The following is a 24,555-nucleotide window of genomic DNA, read 5'->3' on the forward strand; positions in this document are numbered from 1 at the left end:
CTGTGTAGTCTCAGGCTGGCCTGGAACTTATAGCGATCCTCCTACCTCTACCTCCTTAGTGTGCCACCATGCCCGTCCCCATCTTTTTTTCTTAAGTCAATTAAAAAAAATACTCGAGAGCTGGAGAGATGGCTTAGTGGTTAAGGCACTTGCCTGCGAAGCCTAAAGACCCACGTTCGATTCTCCAGGTCCCACGTAAACCAGATGCACATGGTGGCACATGCATGTGGAGCTTGTTTGCAGTGGCTAGAGGCCCTGGTGTGCCCATTCGCACTCATTCTCTTTCTGTGTCTCAAATAGATAAATAAAAATAAATCAGAAAAAAATATTTGAGAGGGCGCGGCAGATAGGGAAGGAGAGAGAGAATAGGCATGCCAGGATCTTTAGCCACTGCAAACTCCAGACATATGCGCCACTATGTGCATCTGGCTTATATGGGTACTAGGGAATCAAACCTGGGTCCTTAGGCTTTGCAAGCAAGTGCCTTAACCACTAAAGCATCTCTCCAGACCTTAATCCCATCTTTAAAAAAATTATTTTTATTATATATGGACTTATTTAGTATGTAAACAACCCATGTTGGTACCATCCTTTCCCTCCTCCCTGCCCCTTTTCTGAAGAGGCCTTCCTCATTGGGTAATTCCATCTTTTAACATAAACTCTAAATGGACAACTTTCAGTTTCTTTAGGCTCAACTGTTCTGCAAAGTGGTGCCTGTATCTGTAATCCCAACATGCCCACACCCATGGTAGATGGAGTCAGGAGAATCTTGAAGTTTGTAGGCCAGCTAGTCTGGCCTTCACAGGAGCAAACAGGGGAAGTCTCAGACAAGGTGGAAGGAAAGGTCCAACACCCCATGGCTGTCCTCTGAACCTCCACATATGTATGCTGTGGCAAGCACATACCCATACACACACCATACATAAGACTAGTTGCAAAAGTACATTTGTAAAGACAAAATTAATCTACAAAAGGAAGTATGTTTTCATGTTTGAGAACAGGGTATCTCAGGCTGGCCTTAAACTCATGACCCTCTTGCCTCGACCTCCAGGATATTGGGATTTCTTGAACACTAGAGACCAAAGGGGAACTCCAGATCCTCCCCCACTTCCGGGTTGTTCTCTCTGCCAACAGCACCTTTGCATCAAGCAGGTCAATCCAAAACCCTGGAATAACTATACCAACCTCCCTCTCATTATCTTCATGCAAGCCCATTTCTAGGTCAGGCCAGGTCAGACGTGTTTCAACTATTTTTCAGTCCACCTAGGTCTTACAGCTCCATTGCCACTACACTAGTCCAAGCTTCCATTAACTCATTTCACGCTTCCTGTTTTATTTGTTGTGTTGGTAAGGGTGGGGCTATGTGCTCTGCTGCATTAATAAAAAACATACTGGGAATGTGTTTTTGCTTATGTGAAGATCATATGGGATATTTTCAAGGGCCAGATCTGGTACCAAGTAGCTATCGAGGCTAGTGAATGAGTGTCTCTGAAGCAATCAATGGTATGATGAACGCATAGAAACACTTTGCAAGTGTTTTTAATTTTCATTTTAAATTCCCATCTAAAGACGAGGAAGCTGAGGTCCAGGATAGCTTGATTAACCTGCCCGGGCTCCGTGTCACAGCATCACTAAATGGCAGAATAGGGATAAGAAATCCCATAGGACTCCAAAGCCCATATTCTCCACTGCATTATCTCCTCTGGCAAACAATTAGCTATGGGGGTCTTACTAATTTCGAATGTGGCATTGAGGAGTTGGAGAACCACTGTGGGCTGAGCATGGCAGTGGGAGGCAGTGACATGGGAGCTGTGACCTGAGGGTGGAATGGGACTTTATTAGGTTGAGCTTCTCCAGATAGTAGCATTTCCATATGGGAGTGCAGGTCAAGTTACACAGCTTTTGTTTTCTTGGTCAGCTTCCCCTCCCTTTTTCTCCTGTACCCTCCAGGACCCAGGGCCTCCTCCTCCTCCTCACCTCTCGAGCCAGCAAATCCAACAGCTGCTCACTATCTATGCTTTGCTTCAGTCAGGCCTCCTCTGCATGCCGTGTTTTGATTTGCCCTGAACCTTCAGCCAAGATAGTATTCTTTGAGTGTCCTCAGCTAGGAGGCTGGCAAAGGTCTGATGCAGGAGCGGGTCAAGTTTCATGATGACAGAACTAGGTAGGGTTAAGGACCAGACATTTGGAACAGAGCCATGTGGCTGACTTAGGCTTAGGAAGGGCACAGCCCCTAGGCCATGGGCTTAGAGCCTATAGCAGTAAGACTAAGCCCAGACTCTGTGGATGAGGCTCAGTTTCTAAATGTGTGCCCGTGACGCCACAGAAATCCTTGGGTGTATTCATCACTGCCCAGTTTGACAAGGTAGCCTGAAGCCACGCTTGCTAGTGAGTGCCAAGACCCAGAGCCTCAGTCTTCGCCCAGTTGAGGTGAAGAATGGCATAATCTAAGACTTAGTGTCGTCGGTCCTCCTAGCTCTTGGTTGGGCTTTATTATTTACTTATTTCTACTGTCAGCCTAAGGAAAATATAGACATGCCACAGCAAAACAATGCATATTACCAATGCTGATTTGCTCTGTATTGAGCAAATACAAAATTATGAAATGGCCTTAATAATAATAATAAATCTTAATAATTCTGAGTAGAATGGCCTGTTAATATAGGTATTAAGAAATGCCTTAAAGAATCTTTTTTGTATTCTGACAGTCACAAGACCATTGTTGTTGAACGTTTATTGAGCTCTAACAATGTGATAGATGCCACACAAAACATTAGACACAGTTCCTGCCCAGTGGGCTTACAATCTAAAGATATGAATCATTTTTTAATGTTGCCATGAGCTTACTGTTCATGAAAATGAGGTATTAACTGCACTACTCAGTGCAGGAAAGGGCCCACAGAAGCAGACTTTTTAGGCAGGCTCCCTACACAAGTCCACACAACTGTCCTGTTACTTATTCTCTTTAAGTATGAGTGTCATTTTGTTTTTTTCTGGTGATTTTGTGATGTGTACAACTGTCTATAAAGATAGAGCCACTAAACCCACATTTATGACAAAACCAGGGTTCAAAACTGGCCTCTAGTCCAGAAGAAAAGTCTAGTTATATATTCAGAAAAACAGCTATTCAAAATAGGTCCTAGGGAAAATACTGCCAGGAGCCAAGTTCCTGTTGAGAGTTCATTGAATGTCCACAACAGCAGCTCCTCAAGGCAGTACCCAAAGTGCTATTTATTCTCAAGGACTTTTGTCCTTGGAGCCCAGAGAGGCAAAAACGTTGCTGGGTCATTTGGGCATCTGGCCCAGGGAGAGTGTCTGAGGGCAGAGCCCTCTGAGTGCCCATGGATCACAATGCAGATAATCCACTTGTTGGTCCTTGTCAACATTTCAATCTCCAGAGAGGAGCAAAAATGTACTGGAGGTATCCAGAATATATCAGTAATTTGTAAAATTGTAGCCCATTAAAATATTGGCCATAGAAATTCATAAACACACTGCTTGTAAAAGCTTGCCCTTGTCTTGTGATGATAAAGTCAAATGGTAATCGAGCTTTCATCTAACCACTTAGAATTCATTGACTTCACATGAAAGGAAATGGAAATATATTTAAAATGAATTATTTAGTGATTCATTCTTACACTTCTGTGTATTTAGATTGTACTTTAATCCCAGCGAACTAACAATTCACAACTAATTATGTCTGAATTCCCAATTCTCCATCCTTTATTCATGTGTATCTTGAATTTCAGCAAGACAAGAACATACAGAATTGGGCTTTGCATTCTGCAATGAGGAAATATAGGAGCTTTAAATCCTGCTATGGCCTGTACTATAGTTTTCCGCTGTGCTTAGTTAGTAAAAGTATCAAAAACAAACAACCCAAGTGAAATGCAGCTGGCACATTTATGAATGTCTGTGTGTACGAAAACAGAGGGAGGCCCTCGCCTTTGCTGAAACTCAGATTATGCTGACAAGCTACAGTATGTGCCCGTGTGTCTGTCATTTTATAAAGTAGTCATACTCCTCCTACCCACCATCAAGTTGTGAACAACTTTATAAAAAAAACCCCAGTGTTAACAAACTGCATAAAACAAGTACAGGAGTCAATTGGAAAATGCGTGAGAGGGTTGAGGTCTTGCTCTCAGCAGTGAAAAGACTGACAGGTGAAGCTAAGGTCCCTGGTGCTTTGCTTTAAATGGCCTGGAATGCTAACTGAACTTAAGCTTCTTAAACGCAGGACTTCTTTTTATTGGAACAGTTTGTGAGACACAGCTAAGTCTTTGTAGGATTTTCCAGAATTTAAGAAAAAAATAAAATGGAGATTTCATTCAGATTTTTCTACTGAATAGAGTAACTAATGCTTGATATGGGTCAGTAGATAGATTAAAAAACACAACTGGCATGACAAAAACCACACTTAAGAAAGTATACTTTATTTGAATAGTTATATCAAGAATGGTCTTAAACTTAAGGAAAGACCAATATATGAAGTCTGTGGAACGAAGTTGCTGTGCCTGTGAGGCAGGTTTTGAGGGCACAGAAACGTGGTCTAAATGAGCCTCTCAGAATGCATTGATCCAAGAGAACACAGATTTCGTGCTTATCTACTCTTTGTTTTGTTTTGTTTTGTTTTGTTTTACTGTAACAGGCTCAGTTCTCTCACATTGGTGCTTCCCTTCATGCGAGAACTGCTTATGTCTACAGAGTCCCTGAAGAAGCGAAAATCCTTTTCTTAGCATTAAACGTAGCATATGGAGTTCTTCCTCAGCTCTTGGCCTATCGTTGTATCTACAAACCAGAGTTCTTCATAAAAACAAAGGCAGATGAAAAAGTGGAATAAAATTACACTTCATGTGCTTCCTCGAGATTACGGACTCATTATACTGGTACTACTATTTTGCCTCACTCTGCTCCCTTCTCCACCCATGAATATTTAAGAAAGCACAGGTTCTTGTTTGCATTGTATGTGTGAACAGCAAGAACAATGGTATTGAGTAGGTTAATTTTCCTTTTTTGAATGAAAATTGAAGAAGCAATTTATTTAAAGAAATATATCACATTTATCTGTGAATAAATCTATCTCAACATTCTGTTGCACATATGAATGAAAACTACAATTCTAGTGCCTACAAATAGCATAAAAATGAAACTAGTCAGAAGTGAATCTGGTCTATGCATATAAAACAATTCAAAACAAAAATCACAGGCTGGAGTATTATTTCTGCATATAAAATGTATATGCTTTATTTTCAACCTTAATATAAAAGGCAGATTAGAGTATTTTTAAATGCTGTTTGAAAAATGTCTTCCCAAGGAAAGTATATTATTTACTGTTGTTTCAAAATTGCTTTTACTAAAACTTTGTGTGAACCTAAATAGCTAACATGGTATAAGTCAACTTGCTCATTACCCTTAATGAGTAATTATTTTATTGGTGGCTGGCAATATTTTTATTGTATTTCTGTGTGTATTTTTAATAAAATTATTTTTGACCTTTTATGAAGACAAACCTTATTAAATTTGATACACTTTACATATATATTTTTCATGATAAATTTTGGCTTATTTAGGAAATCTGTTTCAATTCAAAATGTCATCTATATTCTCCTTATGCTTTAGAATGAGTAATGAAGAGGTCTTTTGATGAATTTCATTAATGTTAAAATAAAATATTCACAAATTTACAAGTACCCTTTAAGGGAAAAGAACTGGATTAACATCCTGTCTCATAAAGAACTTTTCATTTGGAATTATGCAAGTAAAATAGAGAAAATGGTATTTTCTATATGACAGAAACAAAACAGAAGCATAGCTGCCTCCTCAGTGTGCCTGCAGTGGTAAGCAGACCGGTGCCTTCAGATCCTCAGCCCCCATCACCATCGTCATTACCAATGGCTCTAAGCTTTTAGGTCTTCTTACATTTTCTCTTCATGTTCATTAGCTCAACACCAAAGTAAGAAAACCCAAAGAAAATGGGATGCAAATTAATGCATGCATAGAATTATCATGTGAACTTAGGGTCACTGAGCTGGTAAGTACTTTCTTAGATGTGCAGGCAAATCATGTTGTCATTCCTTTCCAATGCTCCCAATGTTTTCAAATAACCTAAAAACCAGATAAAACCTAATTTTTTTTAAAAAAGGAAAGAAAAAGAAAATCCTCACCTGCACTTGATTCTATTGTCAACTTGCTGTTAACAATTTTTGCTTTAATATATGAATTACATTAATACTTCACATTACATATATGAAGCCAAATTACACTAACTTAGTTGTTTACAACCTCAAATCTTACTCCCAGTACACATTCCAATAAATTTATTCTGTAAAAACAATACATATTTTTTTTGTTTTTGATTTTTTTTTTTTTTACAGTAAACTTTTCAACTACAAACCTCGAATACGTGAAAGATGTTTCAAGGACAAGCATAACAGGATTGATAAAACCCAAACTGACTAAATGTGTTTTCACACTATAAGCTGGCATAAAAATAAATAAAATTCTCTATTATCACAATAGCAACAATCATGTACACATAGTAATGGTTTTCAGATGAATATTAACTATTCTAATTCTAGTTCCAAAAGAAAACGGTTTACTTAAAGGTTCATCGTTACGTCAATGCGCTGGCTGCTTTCCCACAGGGGCACTGCTGGTTTCAGCCTTAGAGCGTGAAGTGACCACCTCCAGTGATCAGCTCAAATTGAAATGGCATTGGGGGAAAAGTGAATCATTGCATTTATTCTGGTATACCATAAAAGCCTCAACTAATGTCACTTTTAAAAACTCAGTTTGTGTACATCACATGAGTTTTGAGAAGTTCTAGTTGTTGACTAGCTGTTTCTAATATGGAAGAGAGATTGTACAACATGGTTAAAGTTTACACACGGCCTCAAAACTGAAAGACAATTTGACTTCATCCTCAGTATACCAACATTATATAACTAGGAATTGGATCCTGGATTCTAGTAGAAAGTAAACCCAATCCTTGAGTATTATATTGAGTGGTCATCTAAAAATGCTGATTAATATTTGAGTGTTTGGTGATGGTGGAGTAAAGGCAGGAAGAAGACTTTCTGCCTTGGTAAAGGATCCGAGACATGGAGAAGTCTGTGCAAAAATCTTGGTAATTCTTAGTGGTTAAGGGCAACTTCATGCAACCAAATAATATGAACTTAAATCAACCTTAAAAAAGGTTAAAATGTCTTTTCCCAACAGAACAGAGAGGAATGTGGATAACGCGCACACAAACTAGGGTTCCATCAATGACGACAAGGACTATGTTGGTTCATATCAAATCCAAGAATATTACACAACCAAACATTTAACCTTCTCGTGGTCTCTCTTAATATGCAGCACTCATTACAGTAGTTAGGTCTGTAAAAAAAAGAAAGAAAACAGGTCTTTAGAGGAGTTGGGATGCTAACGATGAAGCTTCCCACCCATGCCTATGGCTGGCGTGTGTAACTGTTTCTTTCTGAGGATTTAACCAGCATTTCAGCAGGAACACCGCTTGGCACAAATAGCTTCTGAGAGTTACTTATGCTTACGGCGAGTTAAAGCCTGTTGTTAGCGTTCCATTCAACAAAAGGCCCCAAAGAGTAAACTGTCCACTCTGGCAGGACAGAGGGTGTTACAGGTACGTGTTCTATACAACTCAAGAACATGCTTACTGCTGGGACATAGAAAACCACTGAAGAAACAGTTGCACTCTGTCTTGTGGGACTGGGCCATCAGACAGGAAGGCAAGCTGCACAAAACTTGGAGCGCACAGTGATCATCTTCATGATCTTTACAAACTCAACTACATGAGGCACACATGGCTTGGAGAAGTGTAAGAGTTACCCAAATTAATTTCTGGTTTTTAACTTTTGTTTTGAAAAAAAAATATAAAAGACGAAACAAAAAAAGCCTACATTTGTTCTAAATGAGGCATATATGTGATAAAGGTAAATTATATTTTCATAAAAGAATTATACTTTAATTTGGATTCAACTTTAAATTGTATCAGGCTATATTTCACCAAGGAAATGTTATTTTTTTTCTTACTTAATCATTGACCTAAATAAATTAACACCTCCTAGTTCTAATGGTATAAATGAGAAAAGGAACTTGGGCCCCCAATATTTTTTTTTCTAAAAACAGTCTATCTCTCAGTTTCTCCACTACGCAAAAGAACCTATTTGTAAAGCACACCTATGTACACTTAAGTGGATGTTCTCACTTAACCAAAATCTACATAAGTATAGGACCTTTAAGGAAGGAAAGACTATTAAACCTATCATTTCTACAAGATGGCAGACATACATTTCTTAGCCTTCTCTGTCCCTACCAAAACGAGGAAGCTAATCTTAAAATATAAAATCACATCTAAAACCTGTGACCCAGGAAAATGCAGTGTCTGGTAACTCTTGATTATTACCAAATAAAGACATTAGATTTAAGATGATATTCAACCCTGGAATGAAGAAGCTACCATTTTTAATCAAAGAACCCTTCTCTAACAGTATCTTTTTGTTTATGTTAATGTAAAAAGGGATACATTCTATGTTTATAGTGGTAGAAAATTAAAAGTTAACAAACACTCAGTCCATGTTAGCCAGTATTTTGGGAACAGATCCAACAGTAGCCTCACAGTATTACTGATGGAAAAAAACAAAGCGGAGGTGACTAGAATGTTGCTACAACTCCAAGAATATTCCTGTTTTAAAGTGCTGTCAAGTAGGTGGCTGCAGAAGCAAACTGTAAAAATTGAAAACTTCTGTCACCATCACTGTATTCACATCTATACACTTTAATTCATAATGGTATATATATATATATATATATGTAACCCAGACATGGCAGTCAGCCCTGACGCTTGCTCTGAAAAAGCAGCTGAAATGTATGGTCATGCATCTCTACATTGCATAGAATCTATCTTGAGGCATCTGAGTGAGAGCCTCATGGACCAGCTGAAGGATAGCAGGAAAGCAAAGGTACCTAGAATATACTAGGCAGAAACCATGAGGCGGTACTTGTAAGGATTATTTTTTATGGGGTACCATTTTTATGTGAAAAATATGATATTCAATATGTCTATTAATATTTGGGTATTTGGTGAGTGGAACAGTTAGTTCTCAGAAGTAAAAATGGCTAATAAGTAGGGGAAAATGCTCAACATCCTTAGCCATCAGTGAAATGCAAATCAAAACTGAAATTCCATTTCACTCTAGTCAGAATGGCTATATGAAGAAATTTAAAAAATAAACAACTAAAGCAGGCAACGCTGCAAGTGTAAAGAGGAATCCATACCCACTGTTGGTATGAATATAAATTAGTGCAGACAGGATGAAAGTCAGCAGTTTCTTCAAAACCTAAAAACAGAACTTCCATTGAACCTGCTATGCTACGCATGAGTATCTACACAAAGGAATCAAAGGCATCACACAATAAACTCACACACCCATGTTTACTGTAACATTATTCACAATAATAAAGCTATGAATTTAGCTAGTGTGCCCATCACAAGACACATGGATAAAGAAAATGTGGCACATATACACAATGGAATGTTAGTCAGCAGGAAAATGGTTGGAAGTAGAAATCATTGTGGTAAGTGAAATAAACCAGACTCAGAAAAACAAAGACCGCATTTTCTCTCCTACATAGACCCTAGGTTTAAAAGATAAAAACATGAATGTAAAAAGGGGCCTATTTGGGAACAGGAAGGAAATGAGTGGGAGGGGGATGGATACAAGATGGGAGAAAATATAATGAAGTATATTATACATGGATGAACATTTAATAAACTCATTATTTTGTATAACTAATATACACTAATAAAAATCTGGGTATTTAGCACTTTATAAAAAAAATGACTTAGTAATTCATAGCAAATAACTGACAGTATTTGTTGCCAATCATAACATTTGAACCTTTAAGTGGAAATTATAATTTTGAATCTTTCATGACTTGACAGCTTCTCAACATTTACAGGCTATTGTAGAGAAGATAGTGATAGTTTATGATTAAAAAGAATAAAATAGGTAAGTATATGGAAGACCCAATTAAAATCAATAAACAGTTTTCAAACAAGTAAAAGCTATCTGAGGTGCCAAAGAGTCCAACAGATTTTACTGTAACAGAGTATGAGAGGTTGAGATTCCAACTAACTTTTAAGATACTGACACTTGTAACACAAGGAAGAAGAAAAAGGGCCACAAGCGGGAAAGGAGGAAGCCAAAGTACTTTTTGCAGCTGACACGGTCCTATATGTAAAAGCCCCCAGACTCCACCAGAAGACCCTTTTATCTATGAACACTTCCAGCAAAGTAGCAGTACAGAAATCAGTAGCCTTGCCATACCTCAACAGTGAACAGCACTTGGGAGGCAGAGGTAAGAGGATCACTGTGAGTTTGAGGCCAGCCTGAGACTACATAGTAAATAATAAAGAAATCAGGAAAACAAATCCCACTCACAGTAGCTCCTAGAAAAATAAAATACCTGGGAATAAACCTACTCAAGTAGGTGGGAAGCTTTCACAGACAGTTTAAGACAACAAAGATCCTACAAAATGAAGGGATCTACCCTGTTCATGGATTGGCAGAATCAATATTGTGAAAATGGGTATATAATCCAAAATGATGCATAGATTAAATCAAGTCCCACAAAAATCCCAATGACATTCTCCACAGAACTAGAAAGACAAAATCCTAAAGTTCAGATGAAAAAATAAAAGACCCCAAATAGCTAAAACAATCCTGAACAGAAAAAGCAATGCCAGAGGCATCAACACCTGTTCTCAAACTATAAGTTATAGTAACAAATACAGACATATGAATTAATGGAATAGAACAGAAGGCCCAAAAATAAATACATAGCAATGATTAGAATAAAGTATATTTACATATATTACATATATGTATAAAAATTCCATAATGGGGCTGGGGAGATGGTTGAGTGGATAAAGAGCTTGTGGTGTAAATGAGTTTGGATCCCCAGCCCCATATAAAACCCAGAAGCAGTGGTGGGCTTTTGTAATCCCAGCATATCAACAGTGAATGAGAATGACAGACCCTGACTCAAAATAAGGTGAGTAACTTCCATATGCTTGCCATGGCACACACATGTCTATACTCATACACATTACACATCAAAAAAAGGGGGGCGCTGGAGAGATGGCTCAGTTGGTTAAGGCACTTGACTGCAAAGCCTAACAACCCAGATTTGGTTCCCCAATACCTATGTATAGTCAGATGTACAAAGTGGTGGATGCATCTGGAATTTGTTTGCAGGGGCTAGGGGCCTGGGTGAGCCCATTCTCTCTACCTCTGTTTGAAAATAAATAAAAAGTATATTAAAAATTTTTTGTTCATTTATTTATTTATTTGGGAGCAACAGACACAGAAAGAGGCAGACAGAGAGAGAGAGAGAGAGAGAGAGAGAGTGGGTGCGCCAGGGCCTCCAGATACTGCAAGTGAACTCCAGACACATGCGCCCCCTTGTGCATCTGGCTAACGTGGGTCCTGGGGAATTGAGCCTTGAACTGGGGTCCTTAGGCTTCATGGGCAAGCACTTAACCACTAAGCCATCTCTCCAGTCCATAAAAATATTTTTAAAAAATGGTTAAAAAGAAAAAAGAAAATTCTAGGGGCTGGGGAAATGGCTCACTAATTAAAGGCGGGACCCATGCAAAGCCAGATGCAAAGTGGTCTGTGATCCTAAAGTGGCTATGGCTACTAGGGGACGTACAGCCAGGAGAATCCGACGCTTTGGACGCTTTGGGCCAGTTAGTCTGACAGTTCATTTACAGCATCAAGAGACCATGTCTCATAAAAGGTAGAGCAAGCTGGGTGTGGTGGTGCACACCTTGAATCCCAGCACACGGGAGGCAGAGGTAGGGAGGATAACTGTGAATTCAAGGCAAGCCTGAGAGTGCAGTAAATTCCAGGTCAACCTGGGCTAGAATGAGACCCTACTTCGAAAAACAAAACAAAACAAAACAAACAAACAAACAAACAAACCAAAAAAAAAAACAAAACAAAACCAAAAAAAAGGTAGAGCACAGACAACTTTCCAGTTTTCCTCTGATCTCCACGCATGTACTATAACATGCACACCCATACATATATGTGTACAGACACCATATACATAAAAAAATGGGTAAATAAACACAATGCCATAATGAAACCCATTGATTTTTTTAATACTGCAAAGTACAGTTTATTTGTATTTATTTTTATGATTTTTCTTTTTTATTAGATATGGACATATGTATGTAAACATCACATGTTGGTACTGTCCTTTCCCTCCTCCCTGACTCTTTTCTGAAGAGGCCCCCATGCAGGTCAACCCCATGGGGACTGTGGGTCATACATTATGGGGCAGCAGTCAGTTATGGGAGAGAGGCAATGTCTCTGTGCACAATGTCCCAACTTGTGTCTCTAACAATCTTTCCACCCCCTTTTCTGCAAACTTCCCTGAGCCATGCTGGGAGCATTTTAAGTCTACTTCAGTGATGGGAGCTTAGGAGGATTTAGATGTCTGGTTTGGTAGGTGTTGAGTGTCCTCAGTGTCTTTCTCAATCACTGAAACCCATTGATTTTTATGCAAACTTACAATTAAAAAAAATTTTATTTTTCCTTATTTGAGAGCGACAGAGAGAGAAAGAGGTAGATAGAGAGAGAGAATGGGCGCGCCAGGGCCTCCAGCCACTGCAAACTGAACTCCAGATGCGTGCGCCCCATTGTACATCTGGCTAACGTGGGTCCTGGAGAATTGAGCCTCGAACCAGGGTCCTCAGGCTTCACAGGCAAGCACTTAACCACTAAGCCATCTCTCTAGCCCAACAAACTTACAATTTTTAAAAAGACAATAAAATTTAAAAAGATACCACCACTTAAAGAATTGGTATAATGTTAAACTGGCAAGCTTTGCAAGCAAGCACCTTTAATCATTGAGCTATCTCTCCAGCCTTATTGTTCATTTATTTTTTTAAATGCAATTTCTTTATTTGAGAGAGAGAGAGAGAGAGAGAGAGCGAGAGAGAGAGAGCGAGCGAGCGAGCAGGTAGGAAGAAAGAGAGAGAAATGGATGTTCCAGGGTTTCCAGCTACTGCAAACAAACGCCAGACATGTGCCACATAGTGCACCTGACTTTACATGGGTACTGGGAAATCAAACCTGGGTTCTTTGGCTTCGCAGGCAAGCACCTTAATTGCTAAGGCTTCTCTTCAGCACCTCTTCATCTCTTAATAGCCTCCTTGCCATGCATAAATCTCTTCCACTGGGAGAAAGCAGTTATCGATTGGTAAACCTATATTCGCAATCTGAATTTCCAATATATTTCCCTTACTGCCCTTCTAATGCCTAGTTTTCCACCAGTGCAGTGCTGCTGCCTTCCCTTTGACCTTTTCTCAAGCCATAGACCTTTTATTTTTCAAAGCTCCTGTAATGACACATCATGGGTGCAGGGAAGGTATTCTTGAGCTTGCTATGTGTGTGCTAAGCCACTCTTCCTCCCTCTTGTGCCCCATTCCCCTGCAGGAAATGTCTTCCTGGCTTTGCTTCTGAGTAACTCCTTATTCTATTTATGATTTATAAATTCTCTGGATTATTTACCTTACCCCTTGAAGAAAATTTCAGCTCTGGCTAGTATCATAATTTCTTTCACATCAATAACAGTGCTGGTTTGATTCAGGTGTCCCCCATAAACTTAGGTGTTCTGAATGCTAGGTTCCCCAGTTGATGGCAATTGGAAATTAAAGCCTCCTGGAGGCAGTGTATTGTTGGGGGCAGGCTTGTGGGTGTTATAGCCCGTTTTCCCTTGCTAGTATTTGGCACACTCGCCTGTTCCTGTTGTCTACCTGATGTTGGCCAGGAGGTGATGTCCACCCTCTGCTCATGCTGTCATTTTCCCCTGCCATTGTGAAGCTTCCCCTTGACAAAATAAACCCTCCCCCCGCCCAAGCTGCCCTTGGTCAGGTGATTTCTGCCAGCAATGCAAACCTGACTGCAACAATATCCATGTAGATAACTGGTCCAACAGTATGGTATCTCAAGTACTTGGTATTCTCTTTCTTATAAAAAAAATTAAAAAAATTATTTGAGAAAGCAAGAGTGAGTAAGTGAGAGAGAGAGATAGAGATAGGGAGGGAGAGAATGAATGGTATTTTATCTTCTTTGTCACTGACTTTCATAGTTATTTCTAAGGAAAATAATTTGCAGCTTTGGGGAATACTCTAAATACTGTTTTAAGCCACTGTTTTGGAAAGAATTATGGAAGCATTTTAGGTTATCATAAGAACATAAAGGGTTCCTACCAGCATTTAGTGGGCACAGGACCATGGTTAACTTCCCTGTGATGTGAATAGTGCTTATAGGATAAAGAAGTGTTCTGTCCAAAATACGAATAGCTATTATATTGTAATCTTTCCATAATTTGAATCAAACATCTTGCTTTCAATCACCATTTCTACTTCCAGTGTATTTCTTCTATCTACTCCAATACTTTGATATTAAAAAAATCTAATGAGCCTATCTTTTCTTCATGTCCATTTTCACTCTTAACATATTTTGTATTCTATGATTATTAATGCTCTCCCCTACCCCCATACACACCTCAGCTCCCTGGCCTTTAACCACCTTAGCTGTAATTCTACCTCAATTCAGTTTGCTGTGCTCACTGTTACTGCGCACTTGAGCATCGTGTGGATCAAAACATGCTATCATTCTCACCACTCTCACTTCAAATTCGACTAGCCTCAAGTGGGTCTTCACTGCTGCTTTATAATTTTTACATTCATTTCTTATGTCCATTTACTCTTATTCTAGCTGATCATTTTAGACTTCTTCCTCTTTGTGAGACAATACTTTTTCTTGTTCTCACTCAATTGCTAACCTTGTTTCCTCATAATGTAGAAGCAATCACATGAAGATTTCTACAAGATATCAGCCCAAGTACCTACTTACCTGCATCTGTGTTCAAACACTCAGCATTCCCTCGTGGAGGGAATCTGGAAACCCTTCTTCACAATGTACACTTGATCCTATGCCTGCCTGCCTTCTGAGGAAAACTGCTCCAGCATTTTTATTACATTCATGTTTTGTGACAATTCATCATTCTGATCATTCTTAAAGCATATGTACTATGTAAATTCTCTTATCAAGAAAAGGCCCTGGTTGATATTGTATATATGTAAATACCATGATTGTGATGGGGAGGTAATATGATGGAGAATGGAATTTCAAAGGAGAAAGTGTGTGGTGGGGGGGAGGGAATTAACATGGGATTTTTTTTTATAATCATGGAAAATGCTAATAAAAATTTTAAAAAAAAAGGCCCCTCTTGATATTTTATCCCAGAGTATGACAATTCAGTATCTGAAAACCCTATGAAATGTAAATATATATGGCCAAGTGACTATAATTTAAAGTACTGACAAAAAGAACAGAACAGAGAAACGAGACAGATAGCCATGGCTATATGGCATGACAATACAAATGAGAAAAAAGGAAGAACTCTTCAACAAACTGGTTCAATAGTGATGCTTAAAGAAGACAGAAAAATGTTTGCCATAAAAAGAAAAACTTTAACAGTTAACTTACAACATTAAGGAAGTATGCTTTTTACAGACATCAGAAAGAAACTGAGTAGAAACATGAATTTATTAAGCAAGGCATATAACAATTTATGTTTGTATCCAGGATAGGCAGAGCCCAACAAGTCCAAAAAAAAAAAAAAATCTAATGGGAAAATAGGTAAAAAACCAGGAATGAGCATTATGGAGAAGAAACATGAGTGGTTTATAAGCACAAAAAACAGCTTGATTTTAATCACTATTCTGAGAATTTAAATTAACACTATAATGATCATTTTATATCTATTACATTGGCAAAACCCGAAGTGTGGTTAAGTCCAAGTTAATTACTGCTGGTGTGAGTCTAAATTGGTCCAAATACTTAGAAGAATATACTATAAAGTTCAGCATCATAAGCTCAAGACTCAACATTTTCAGTTCTAGTTACATACTCCAAGGAAATGTGAGCATGTGCCCTAGAAAACAACATGAGAAGACTTCAGCAACGCAGTGCTGCCAAAAGCTGGAAATAACCCAAGTGCTCATTAATAGCAAAATGGATAGTGTGTGGTACACTCACATAACATACCATATGCTGTATAAACTGAGTTATACAGCAACGGAATGAGGAAAAACCCTGCTGCTACATACAACCAGATGAAGGAGTCTTCAGTGTGCATGACCCACAATCCCCATGGGGTTGACCTCATCCCCAACGAGGAAGGCCTCTTCAGAAAAGCGGCAGGGAGGAGGGAAAGGATGGTACCAACATGTGCTGTTCACATACAAAATATGTCCATATCTAATAAAAAAAAGAGTCCAGTATGAAGAACATGTAAAGAGACAAGTTCTACTTGTTGGATTGAGTGATAGGGCAACTAGAATTCATTTCATAACTTTATATTATATGTATTCTTGCATATGTAACATATTTTAAACAAGATTAATAATAAAAGGATCCATGGTTCTTACTAGCTCTGTGTCCTTTAGCCAAGTTTTTTGTTTTGTTTTGTTTTGTTTTTGTTTTTTGAGGCAGGGTCTCACTCTAGCCCAGGCTGACCTGGAATTTACTACATAGTCTCAGACTCACAGCGATCCTCTCACTTCTGCCTTGTGAGTGCTTGGATTAAAGGCATTCCCCACCACACCTGACATGGCCTAGTATTTTAGCCTCACTTTTTCCAAGTCAAAAATGGAAACAGTGCTTCTACCTCACGGTGTTGCTGTGAGGATTAATGAGACAACGCATCTGCACTGCAGTAATAGCACACGGCATATGACAGGCTGTGCCAGTACTTAGTGGCATGCTTTCTGAGGTGCTTTCATGATACTTAACTAGAAAACAGCAGTTGCAAAAATGAATGTACAGGACAGGAGATCCAGATTGGGAAGTCATTAGTAACATTCAACTGTTGAAACTGAGGTGGTAAGATGGGAAACTAAATAGAAGTATAACAAGACAGGGTAAAGAATGAGCGCTCTAGAAGAGATTGAGGAGAACAGCAAAAGGAAGCAGAAGTAACTGGTGACTTTTAAGGAAAGTCAGGAGACCAAGTGCCTAAGTGGTACTAAATGAAAATTAAAGGAGCTCCAGAGACCTTTGCAAGAGCAGTTTCAAAGAAATGGCTCAAAAAAACACAAGATGCAATAGGTTAAGCCATGAGTGGGAGGGAAGAAATGAAGGTTGGGAGAAAACAGAACTCAAGGAGTTCAGAAATGCAAAAAAAGGTAAAAAGGATAGAATATATGGTTGATGGGCAATATCTTTAACATTAAGGGGACTCAAGACTATACAGAGGAGAAGGAGTCAGCTGAAAAGAAGAAAGATGTAAGTATAGAAGAGAAAGGGGACAGGTGATTTGGTATGTTGGAGGAGATAATAGGTTAGTACTTATTAATTACTTGGAGGTATAGTTAAAATGCAAATTCTAATCAGAGTATAGGGTTATGAGGTAGTCCCAAGAATCTATACTTCTACCAAGTCCCACGTGATAAGGATGCTACTGGCCCAAAGACCACATTCTGAGTATTATGGGAATAGAATTAATTCTGTCACATCTGCACCTAAAAATGCATTTAATTATAATATAATATATTAGGCATTTTAGCTACATGATATTGAAGATAAAATAAAAACAACTGTGCCGAGTATCCCAGCCTTCAGTGACAGTGAGTACTTACAAGTCCCTGGAAAAGCTTCAGGCACAGGTAGTATCAGAAGAGTATTTACCAGGCAGATGCGCAAATAGGCCCATAATGGTGACACATCCTGTGGTCCCAGCACTTGGGAGGCTGAGAATGAGACAAGAGGATCCGGGGCCAGCCTGGGCTACATAATGAGTTATGAAGCCAGGCAGGGATACATAGCAAGACCATGTCTTAAAAAGAGAGAGGGAGAGATAAAGACAGAGAGAGAGAGGAGGGAAAAGGGAAGGAGTGAGGGAGGGAGGGGGGAAGGAACAGAGAAAAAGAGAGAGGAAGGCTAAGATTGATGAGAATAAGAGAATTAAAACCAGTACTTTGAGGGTAAGTGTAGATAACTGAGATGAACACTGAAGATTGACAGGAATAAGCAAGTACTCAGCTGAAACCAAAATGTAACAGAAGAGCAATAATGTATTTCATGAACTTCGCTATTTGATTGACTGACTCATTGACTGCACTGATGGGGATCAAAGCCAGGACCCTGTGCATGCTAGGCAACCACTCCATTTACTCAGCCACATCACCAGCCCTACAGATATTTTTTTAAAAATGATGTGACACTGTCTAGCCCACACAGAGAAATTGCTCATGGAAACGTCTAGGTGCACATCTTGTCTTTACTACCACTTTCACAAATATGGAATTGCCTGTAATGCCAAAGTTAACAGAAGCTAATAAGAGTCTAAGTGGAAAAAATATGTTCCAAAAGGTATTTTAAATATCAGTATTGAGTGCTGGAGAGATGCCTTAGCAGTTATGCGCTTGCCTGTGAAGCCTAAGGACCCTGGTTCAAGGCTCGATTCCCCAGGACCCATGTTAGCCAGATGCACAAGGGGTGCACGTGTCTGAGTTCGTTTGCAGTGTTTGGAGGCTGTGGTGTGCCCACTCTATCTCTCTCTATCTTTCTCTCTCTGTCTGTCACTCTCAAATAAATAAATAAAAGTAAAAAAATAAAAAATATTAAAATATCAGTATTTAAATACAGCTTGAATATTTAAACATTTAGATTCTTCATGGACACAATAAATTACATACTGCTCTGGGAAAGAAGCAACAATATCTATTACCCTATTCTGAATATACCATTAGTTTTGTGATTAGGAGAAATAGAAATGTCAACTTTCATAATTTTAATAATTTGCAATCTACTTTAAAAAATAGTAAAGTTGTTAAGGTTAGTTTTCAAAAGAATAAACCTATTAACAGAGTTTTAATTTGGCAGGGAATTCCCACTTGACTTTAATTTTTCTCTTATTTATTTGGGAGAGAGAGAGAAAGTATGGATCCACCCAGGGCCTCTTGTAGCTATAAACAAACTCCAGATACATTTACATCTGGCTTTATGTGGGTGCTGGAGAATTGAACCTGGGCCTGCAGGCATTACAAGCAAGTGCCTTTGACCACTGTACCATCTCTCCAGTTCCTGCCTGGACTTAAAAATATATTATTTATTTATTTATGAGAGAGAGGGAGGAAAGGAGGAAAAGGGAGAGAGAATTGGCACACTCAGGCCTCTATCCACTGCAAATAAACTCCAGAAGCATGTGCCACCTTGTGCATCTGACATTATGTGGGTAGTGGGCAATCAAACCTGTGTCCTTTGGCTTTGCAGGCAAGTGCCTTAACCGCTAAGCCATCTCTCCAGCCCCTGGCTTTCTTTTGCCCTTAGACTTGAAACAGCCAAGCATTCATCCAGGCTTGATGAGTGGGTGGGTGGGTGGAGATTTTATATATATCAGACTGAAGATGTTTTCACTTACTAGTACAGTGTTTACTAGTGTTCAGACATGGACACTGATTCTGAAATAAAATATCTTCTAGGTTAATATAAGATTAAAAGTTGTAAGCATGTCATCCTTACCCCTTCACTGGTTTTCTGCAAGTCTGAAGTTGTGTTTCTTGTGTCATTGCCAGCATCTCCACCCTCAGAGCTGCTTTTGTTTTCTTCTTCTTTGCAGTCTTTATCATCTTCATCTCCTGGAGATTTCCTGGACTGTTTAGAAGATTTCTAAATATTTAGAGAAGTTAAGAATTATAATCCAAAGCCGAGATCCAAGCGTACACCAGAGATGCAGAATCAGCTGACTTGTGTGCAGTCTTTGTGGATCAGTAGCATACCTAGAGAAGATATGCAGTGTGCCTAGGCTGAGCAAGCTGAACTGGGCAAATTATTGTCTCTCTCTGGTCCTTAGTTTAATGAGGTGAAAAGAAAGTAATTGTAGCTAGATGACCACCTAATGCTTTCAAGGAGTGTTAGACAGAAACTGGAAGATGAAGCTACTAAAACAGTGAATAAACACAGCTGGGTTGGTACCATCTTAGGAACACTATGAAGCTGAAAGGCACCTTTAAAGCCACATTGTCTTTCCCTATCACTTTGTAGTAGTGGAAATTAAGGTCCAGAGAAACAAGGTGAACTTTCTAAACTAACATATGGGTATTCAAGTTAGAATACTACTTGAAGCTATCTGACTAAGAGTATATACACAATACATGATGCATCCATATGAAATGTTGTTAATAATAACAATAACAAAAATGGCAACTTCAAAAACTATATTCACAATTGTTCTTCTCGATATACACAATGTTCTAAAATAGTGCTATCCAGTGGAAACATAATGCAACTCACATTTTAACTAGCAGTCACATTTTAAAAAAAGCAATGTCTGAAGAAATTTAATGTTTGACTTAACTCAATAAGTATTACTTCAATAAAAGAGTGTATACAGAAAGATCTTGACAAAGTTCTTGTACCTCAGCATGACAGAAACAAACTTAAAACTTTAACTATGGGTAATAACTTAAGAATCCAAGGCTACAATGCTGAACCAGCCCATTTTCTTGTCACCTTGAATTTGAAATCAAGATTACCTCAGGGAAAGGTGACAATACAATTACTGTTGAGAGCAAGAGTTGCTTATCAGAACAGTATTAAACTGATATTTCTAACAGTGAAATATAGCATTCTAACATCTTTTTTTCTTAGGAAATTTGAAGAATCTTCAATTAGCCAAGTCATTTTGGCCTTCCAGAAATGAATTAGCAAACTGGAATTTCCCTATACTATACATTTTTAAGAATACATAGAGAAAAATGTCTTTCAGCTATATGGTAGAATACATCCTCAGATTACTTCTATTTTTTTTTTTTCTTCGAGGTAGGGTCTCAGGCTAGCTCGGGCTGATCTGGAATTAACTGTGTAGTCTCAGGGTGGCCTCGAACTCATGGCGATCCTCCTACCTCTGCCTCCCAAGTGCTGGGATTAAAGCTGTGTGCCACCACACCTGGCTTACTTCTATTTTTTAATAAGCAATTTTATTGTTATTTATTTGTTTGAGAGAGAGAGAGAGAATTGGCAGGCCAGGACTTCCAGCCACTGCAAATGACCTCCAGATGCATGTACCACCTTGTGCATCTGGCTTACGTGGGTCTTGGGGAATCAAACATATGTCCTTTGGCTTTACAGGCAAGTGCCTTAACTGCTAAGCCATCAACCCAGTCCTACTTCTATTTTCTTAATGAAAACTACCAACCAAGTTTAAAATGTTATCATTTTTCACTTTTTAGGTAAAGGGAAAATAAAGATTTAGTAATCTAAATGTAGCATTTATAAAGTTAAAATCTATTATGACAATAGTAAAAGTAATCTTTTTTGTTTTAATAAACATATCTTAATAGTTGAAATATGTGCATGTCAGTAGGGTAGATTTTATAGATTGCCAAAACTGAATTTAACAGTCTAATAAGCTTTCAGTATTTGTTTCTATGGCGTTTCTTATGTATATGCAACCACTAAATGCAAGACCTTAAGTAGAAATAATTTCTCCTACATATTCAATTGTGTGACAAACTCCACTGACACCTGAGCCCATCTTTGGTCTTCAAGGACCCATTTATCTTGTTTTCAGTTTCTAGATGGTGAAGTCATCACTTTCTCTGATTTTAACTGTATTTCTGAAATACTGTATGACAAACCTAGTTTTTCACCTTGTTAATCTAGTTGTTTAAACCCTTCTATTACTGCTACATTTGGAGTAAGATCCAAATTCCATAAAATGGCTTATAGTCTTGCATTATTTAGCTTCTGCCTACCTCTCCCCTGTACTCCAGGTTCTGTAGGGCACCTGCCTTCTTTCAGGTTAGGAGCAGGCCCCTCCCTCCGTCAGCTTCACGGCCCTGTTTTGTTTCCTTTGTCAGTGGTGGCGCTCTTCCCCCGCCCTTCTTTTAGATCATAGCATAAACCTCACCTTTAAAGAAAGGCTTGACCACTTTTCTGTGTTCTCCTGCCCCCAATCATTTCCTTCACAGTCCTTTTACAAGTTGTATTTTTTCCTCTTCTTTTTCTTTTCTTTTTTATGAGAAAGAGTTTCACACTAGCCCAGGCTGACCTAGAACTCACTCTGTAGCCCCCTAGGCTGCCCTTGAACTAAAAGAGATCAGATTTTTCTATCGCTGCCTCCCAAGTGCTGGGACTAACAGCATGCACTACCATACTCAGCTTGTTACATTTTATTATTGTTGCAAGTTACAAGAGAGCAAAGATGGAGCTGGACTTGCTCATTACTGTACACTTTGCTCAGTGTCTGGAATGGTTGATTATACACCCTCCTTTGACTAAGAAGGTAATGTTTTCAGAGCCAAGTCAGCCCAAGGAGCTAATAGCTGATATAGCTCTAACTTCTTAGCTACCTGTATCTATCCAGTACACTTCTGTCTCTGAAGGCGGAGATACCCCAGAATCTACCGTATTTTTACATGTCCAATAAGAAAGTTAAAAATAAACTGAAAACATTTTTATTTCTGGTAGTGGCAGAGCTTTACACATACAGCAAGTGTGCTATCACTAAACTACATTCCCAGCCCCATCTAAAAACTTTTAGTGACTACGCATGCAACATTAATAACAACAGAGAGTTTCTCAAGAACCTTTGAAGTATAGGACTTTTTCCGTTTGGAGCCTTTTTCATTCTTTCTTTTGCCTTTTCCATCTTCTTCTACTCTATCCCCTTCTTCCTCACTGCTTGCATCTGCAGTATTTCCGCCTTCCCCTTCAGTTTCTGAAGAACTCTGTTGCTGAATTGCCTAAGAAAAAATATTAGCTAATTACATTACAAAATAGCAATGATTGTAAAGAGAGTCAATCTGTGTTAGTATGAGAGGGGTTATTTTAGTCTCTGGTGTTTGTGTGTGTGGTGTATACAGACAGGGTCAGAAGAGGATATCGGATATCTGACTCTATTACTCTTCTACTTTACTTTACTTTTTTGAAAGGGTATCTCTCATTGAACCTGGAGCTTGCCAGTTTTTAGATAAACTGGCTGAACAGTGAGCCCTAGAAATCCTTCCTGACTCTGCCTCCAACAGGCATGTGGGCACAATGACTTCTTATGTGAATGCTGGGGACTGAATTTACGTTATTATGCTTGTGTAACAAGCACTATTTTGCCTACTGAGCCATCTCCCCAGCCCCTATTTTACTCTTAACATTTTCAAGGTAAAAGGCTGTGAGAGCTGAAAGCAATGGCCCACACCAGTTATTCAGGAGGGTGAGGTAAGAGGTGACCTTTAGCAACACAGTGAAATTCTGACTAAATCAATCAACGGCTGCTAAGCTTAAGTTTTCAGAGTTCACTTAACTTCAAATGCTTCTGGGCAAAAATCTTGTATTTAATCCAAAATATATCAAAAGCCTCCAATGTTTTTGATCAAATGGAAGAATAGTAACTCTTAATATTAAGGACATACTGCAAAGATATGTAAAAGTTAAAAGCAAAGAAATAAAATATAGTAAGTGATGATGATGATGTAAAACATTACCTGGTACCCAGTAAACTTCACTCCTGGGTTATTTTCTATTTCCCACAATCCTTCATTAAATCCTTTCCGTTTGTTTGACTTTCCAAATTTGTCTTTGTATTCCTTATATGGAAAAAGGTCTTTGGGACCTAGAAATGCACTGCAGAGATATATCAGAAACAGAATTGATATGGTGATCTTCAGAGAAGATATTTTAAATAGCAGTATTGATTAAAGTGTCAAAGTATACTACAATAAATTTAAAGAACATACAGACCCTCTGAGTTAGGTACATATTACAAGATGTTTTAGAAACATACTTCAAGGCAAGAAAAATGGCTGTCTGAGCACATGATCCAACAATCCTGGAATGCACAATTTTGATGTTTAATTCACCAATATGTTCTTGTTTTAAAATATATCTACTGTGACCTTTGAAATCACCATCTTAAATTAAGATTTATCTATGTTAATCTGATAGTATATAAGGGTTTTGTAATTTTTTTTCTTTTTGGTTTTTTGAGGTAGGGTCTCACTTCAGTCCAGGCTGACCTGGAACTCACTATGTGGTCTCAGGGTGGCCTCGAACTCACGGTGATCCTCCTCCCTCTGCCTCCCAAGTGCTGATACTAAAGGTGTGTGCCACCAAGCCTGGCCTCTGTAAAATTTTTAATACAAGTATAAACATTGGAATAAGAATGATTTTAATACCATATAGTACATTAGAAAGTTTATTCATTATTATTTCTATAAATTGGGCAATAAGCAAGAAAAAACAGTTGTATCAAAGTAAACAAAATCTTATTGATTTTAATTTTATTATAAATTAACCATATATATTAAAATAGCTAAATGTGGGGGCAGACTCACAGATATAAAATCTCAAAACAGATTTATTTAGCATTATTAGCTATGTGCTTAATTGGCTAAATGAAATTGAAGGCTCAAATTTTGGCCAAAACCTTGAATCTTACATTTCAAACTAAGACTTA

The 24,555-nt window shown here is 38.4% G+C and overlaps 2 protein-coding genes across 3 annotated transcripts in view; one reads left to right on the plus strand and one right to left on the minus strand.

Moving 5' to 3' along the window:
• Window positions 1–5,499, plus strand: part of Tm6sf1 (transmembrane 6 superfamily member 1) — a 27,030-nt gene extending 21,531 nt beyond the window's left edge. For both annotated transcript variants that reach the window (XM_004658227.2, XM_045146594.1), the window contains one exon: window positions 4,649–5,499. In XM_004658227.2, coding sequence (XP_004658284.1) covers window positions 4,649–4,840 — 192 coding nt within the window. In that variant the 3' untranslated portion in view covers window positions 4,841–5,499. The remainder of the gene's footprint in view (window positions 1–4,648) is intronic.
• The window catches only part of Hdgfl3 (HDGF like 3), a 54,139-nt gene continuing 32,303 nt past the window's right edge, over window positions 2,720–24,555 (minus strand). Inside the window, exons 3-6 of the mRNA XM_004658229.3 lie at window positions 23,585–23,723; window positions 22,694–22,849; window positions 19,626–19,772; window positions 2,720–7,377 (exon numbers count right to left, since the gene is read on the minus strand). Of these exons, the coding sequence (XP_004658286.1) occupies window positions 7,372–7,377; window positions 19,626–19,772; window positions 22,694–22,849; window positions 23,585–23,723 (448 nt within the window). The 3' untranslated portion in view covers window positions 2,720–7,371. The remainder of the gene's footprint in view (window positions 7,378–19,625; window positions 19,773–22,693; window positions 22,850–23,584; window positions 23,724–24,555) is intronic.

This window comes from Jaculus jaculus, chromosome 3 (genome assembly GCF_020740685.1).
Source record: "Jaculus jaculus isolate mJacJac1 chromosome 3, mJacJac1.mat.Y.cur, whole genome shotgun sequence".
NCBI lineage: Eukaryota > Metazoa > Chordata > Mammalia > Rodentia > Dipodidae > Jaculus > Jaculus jaculus.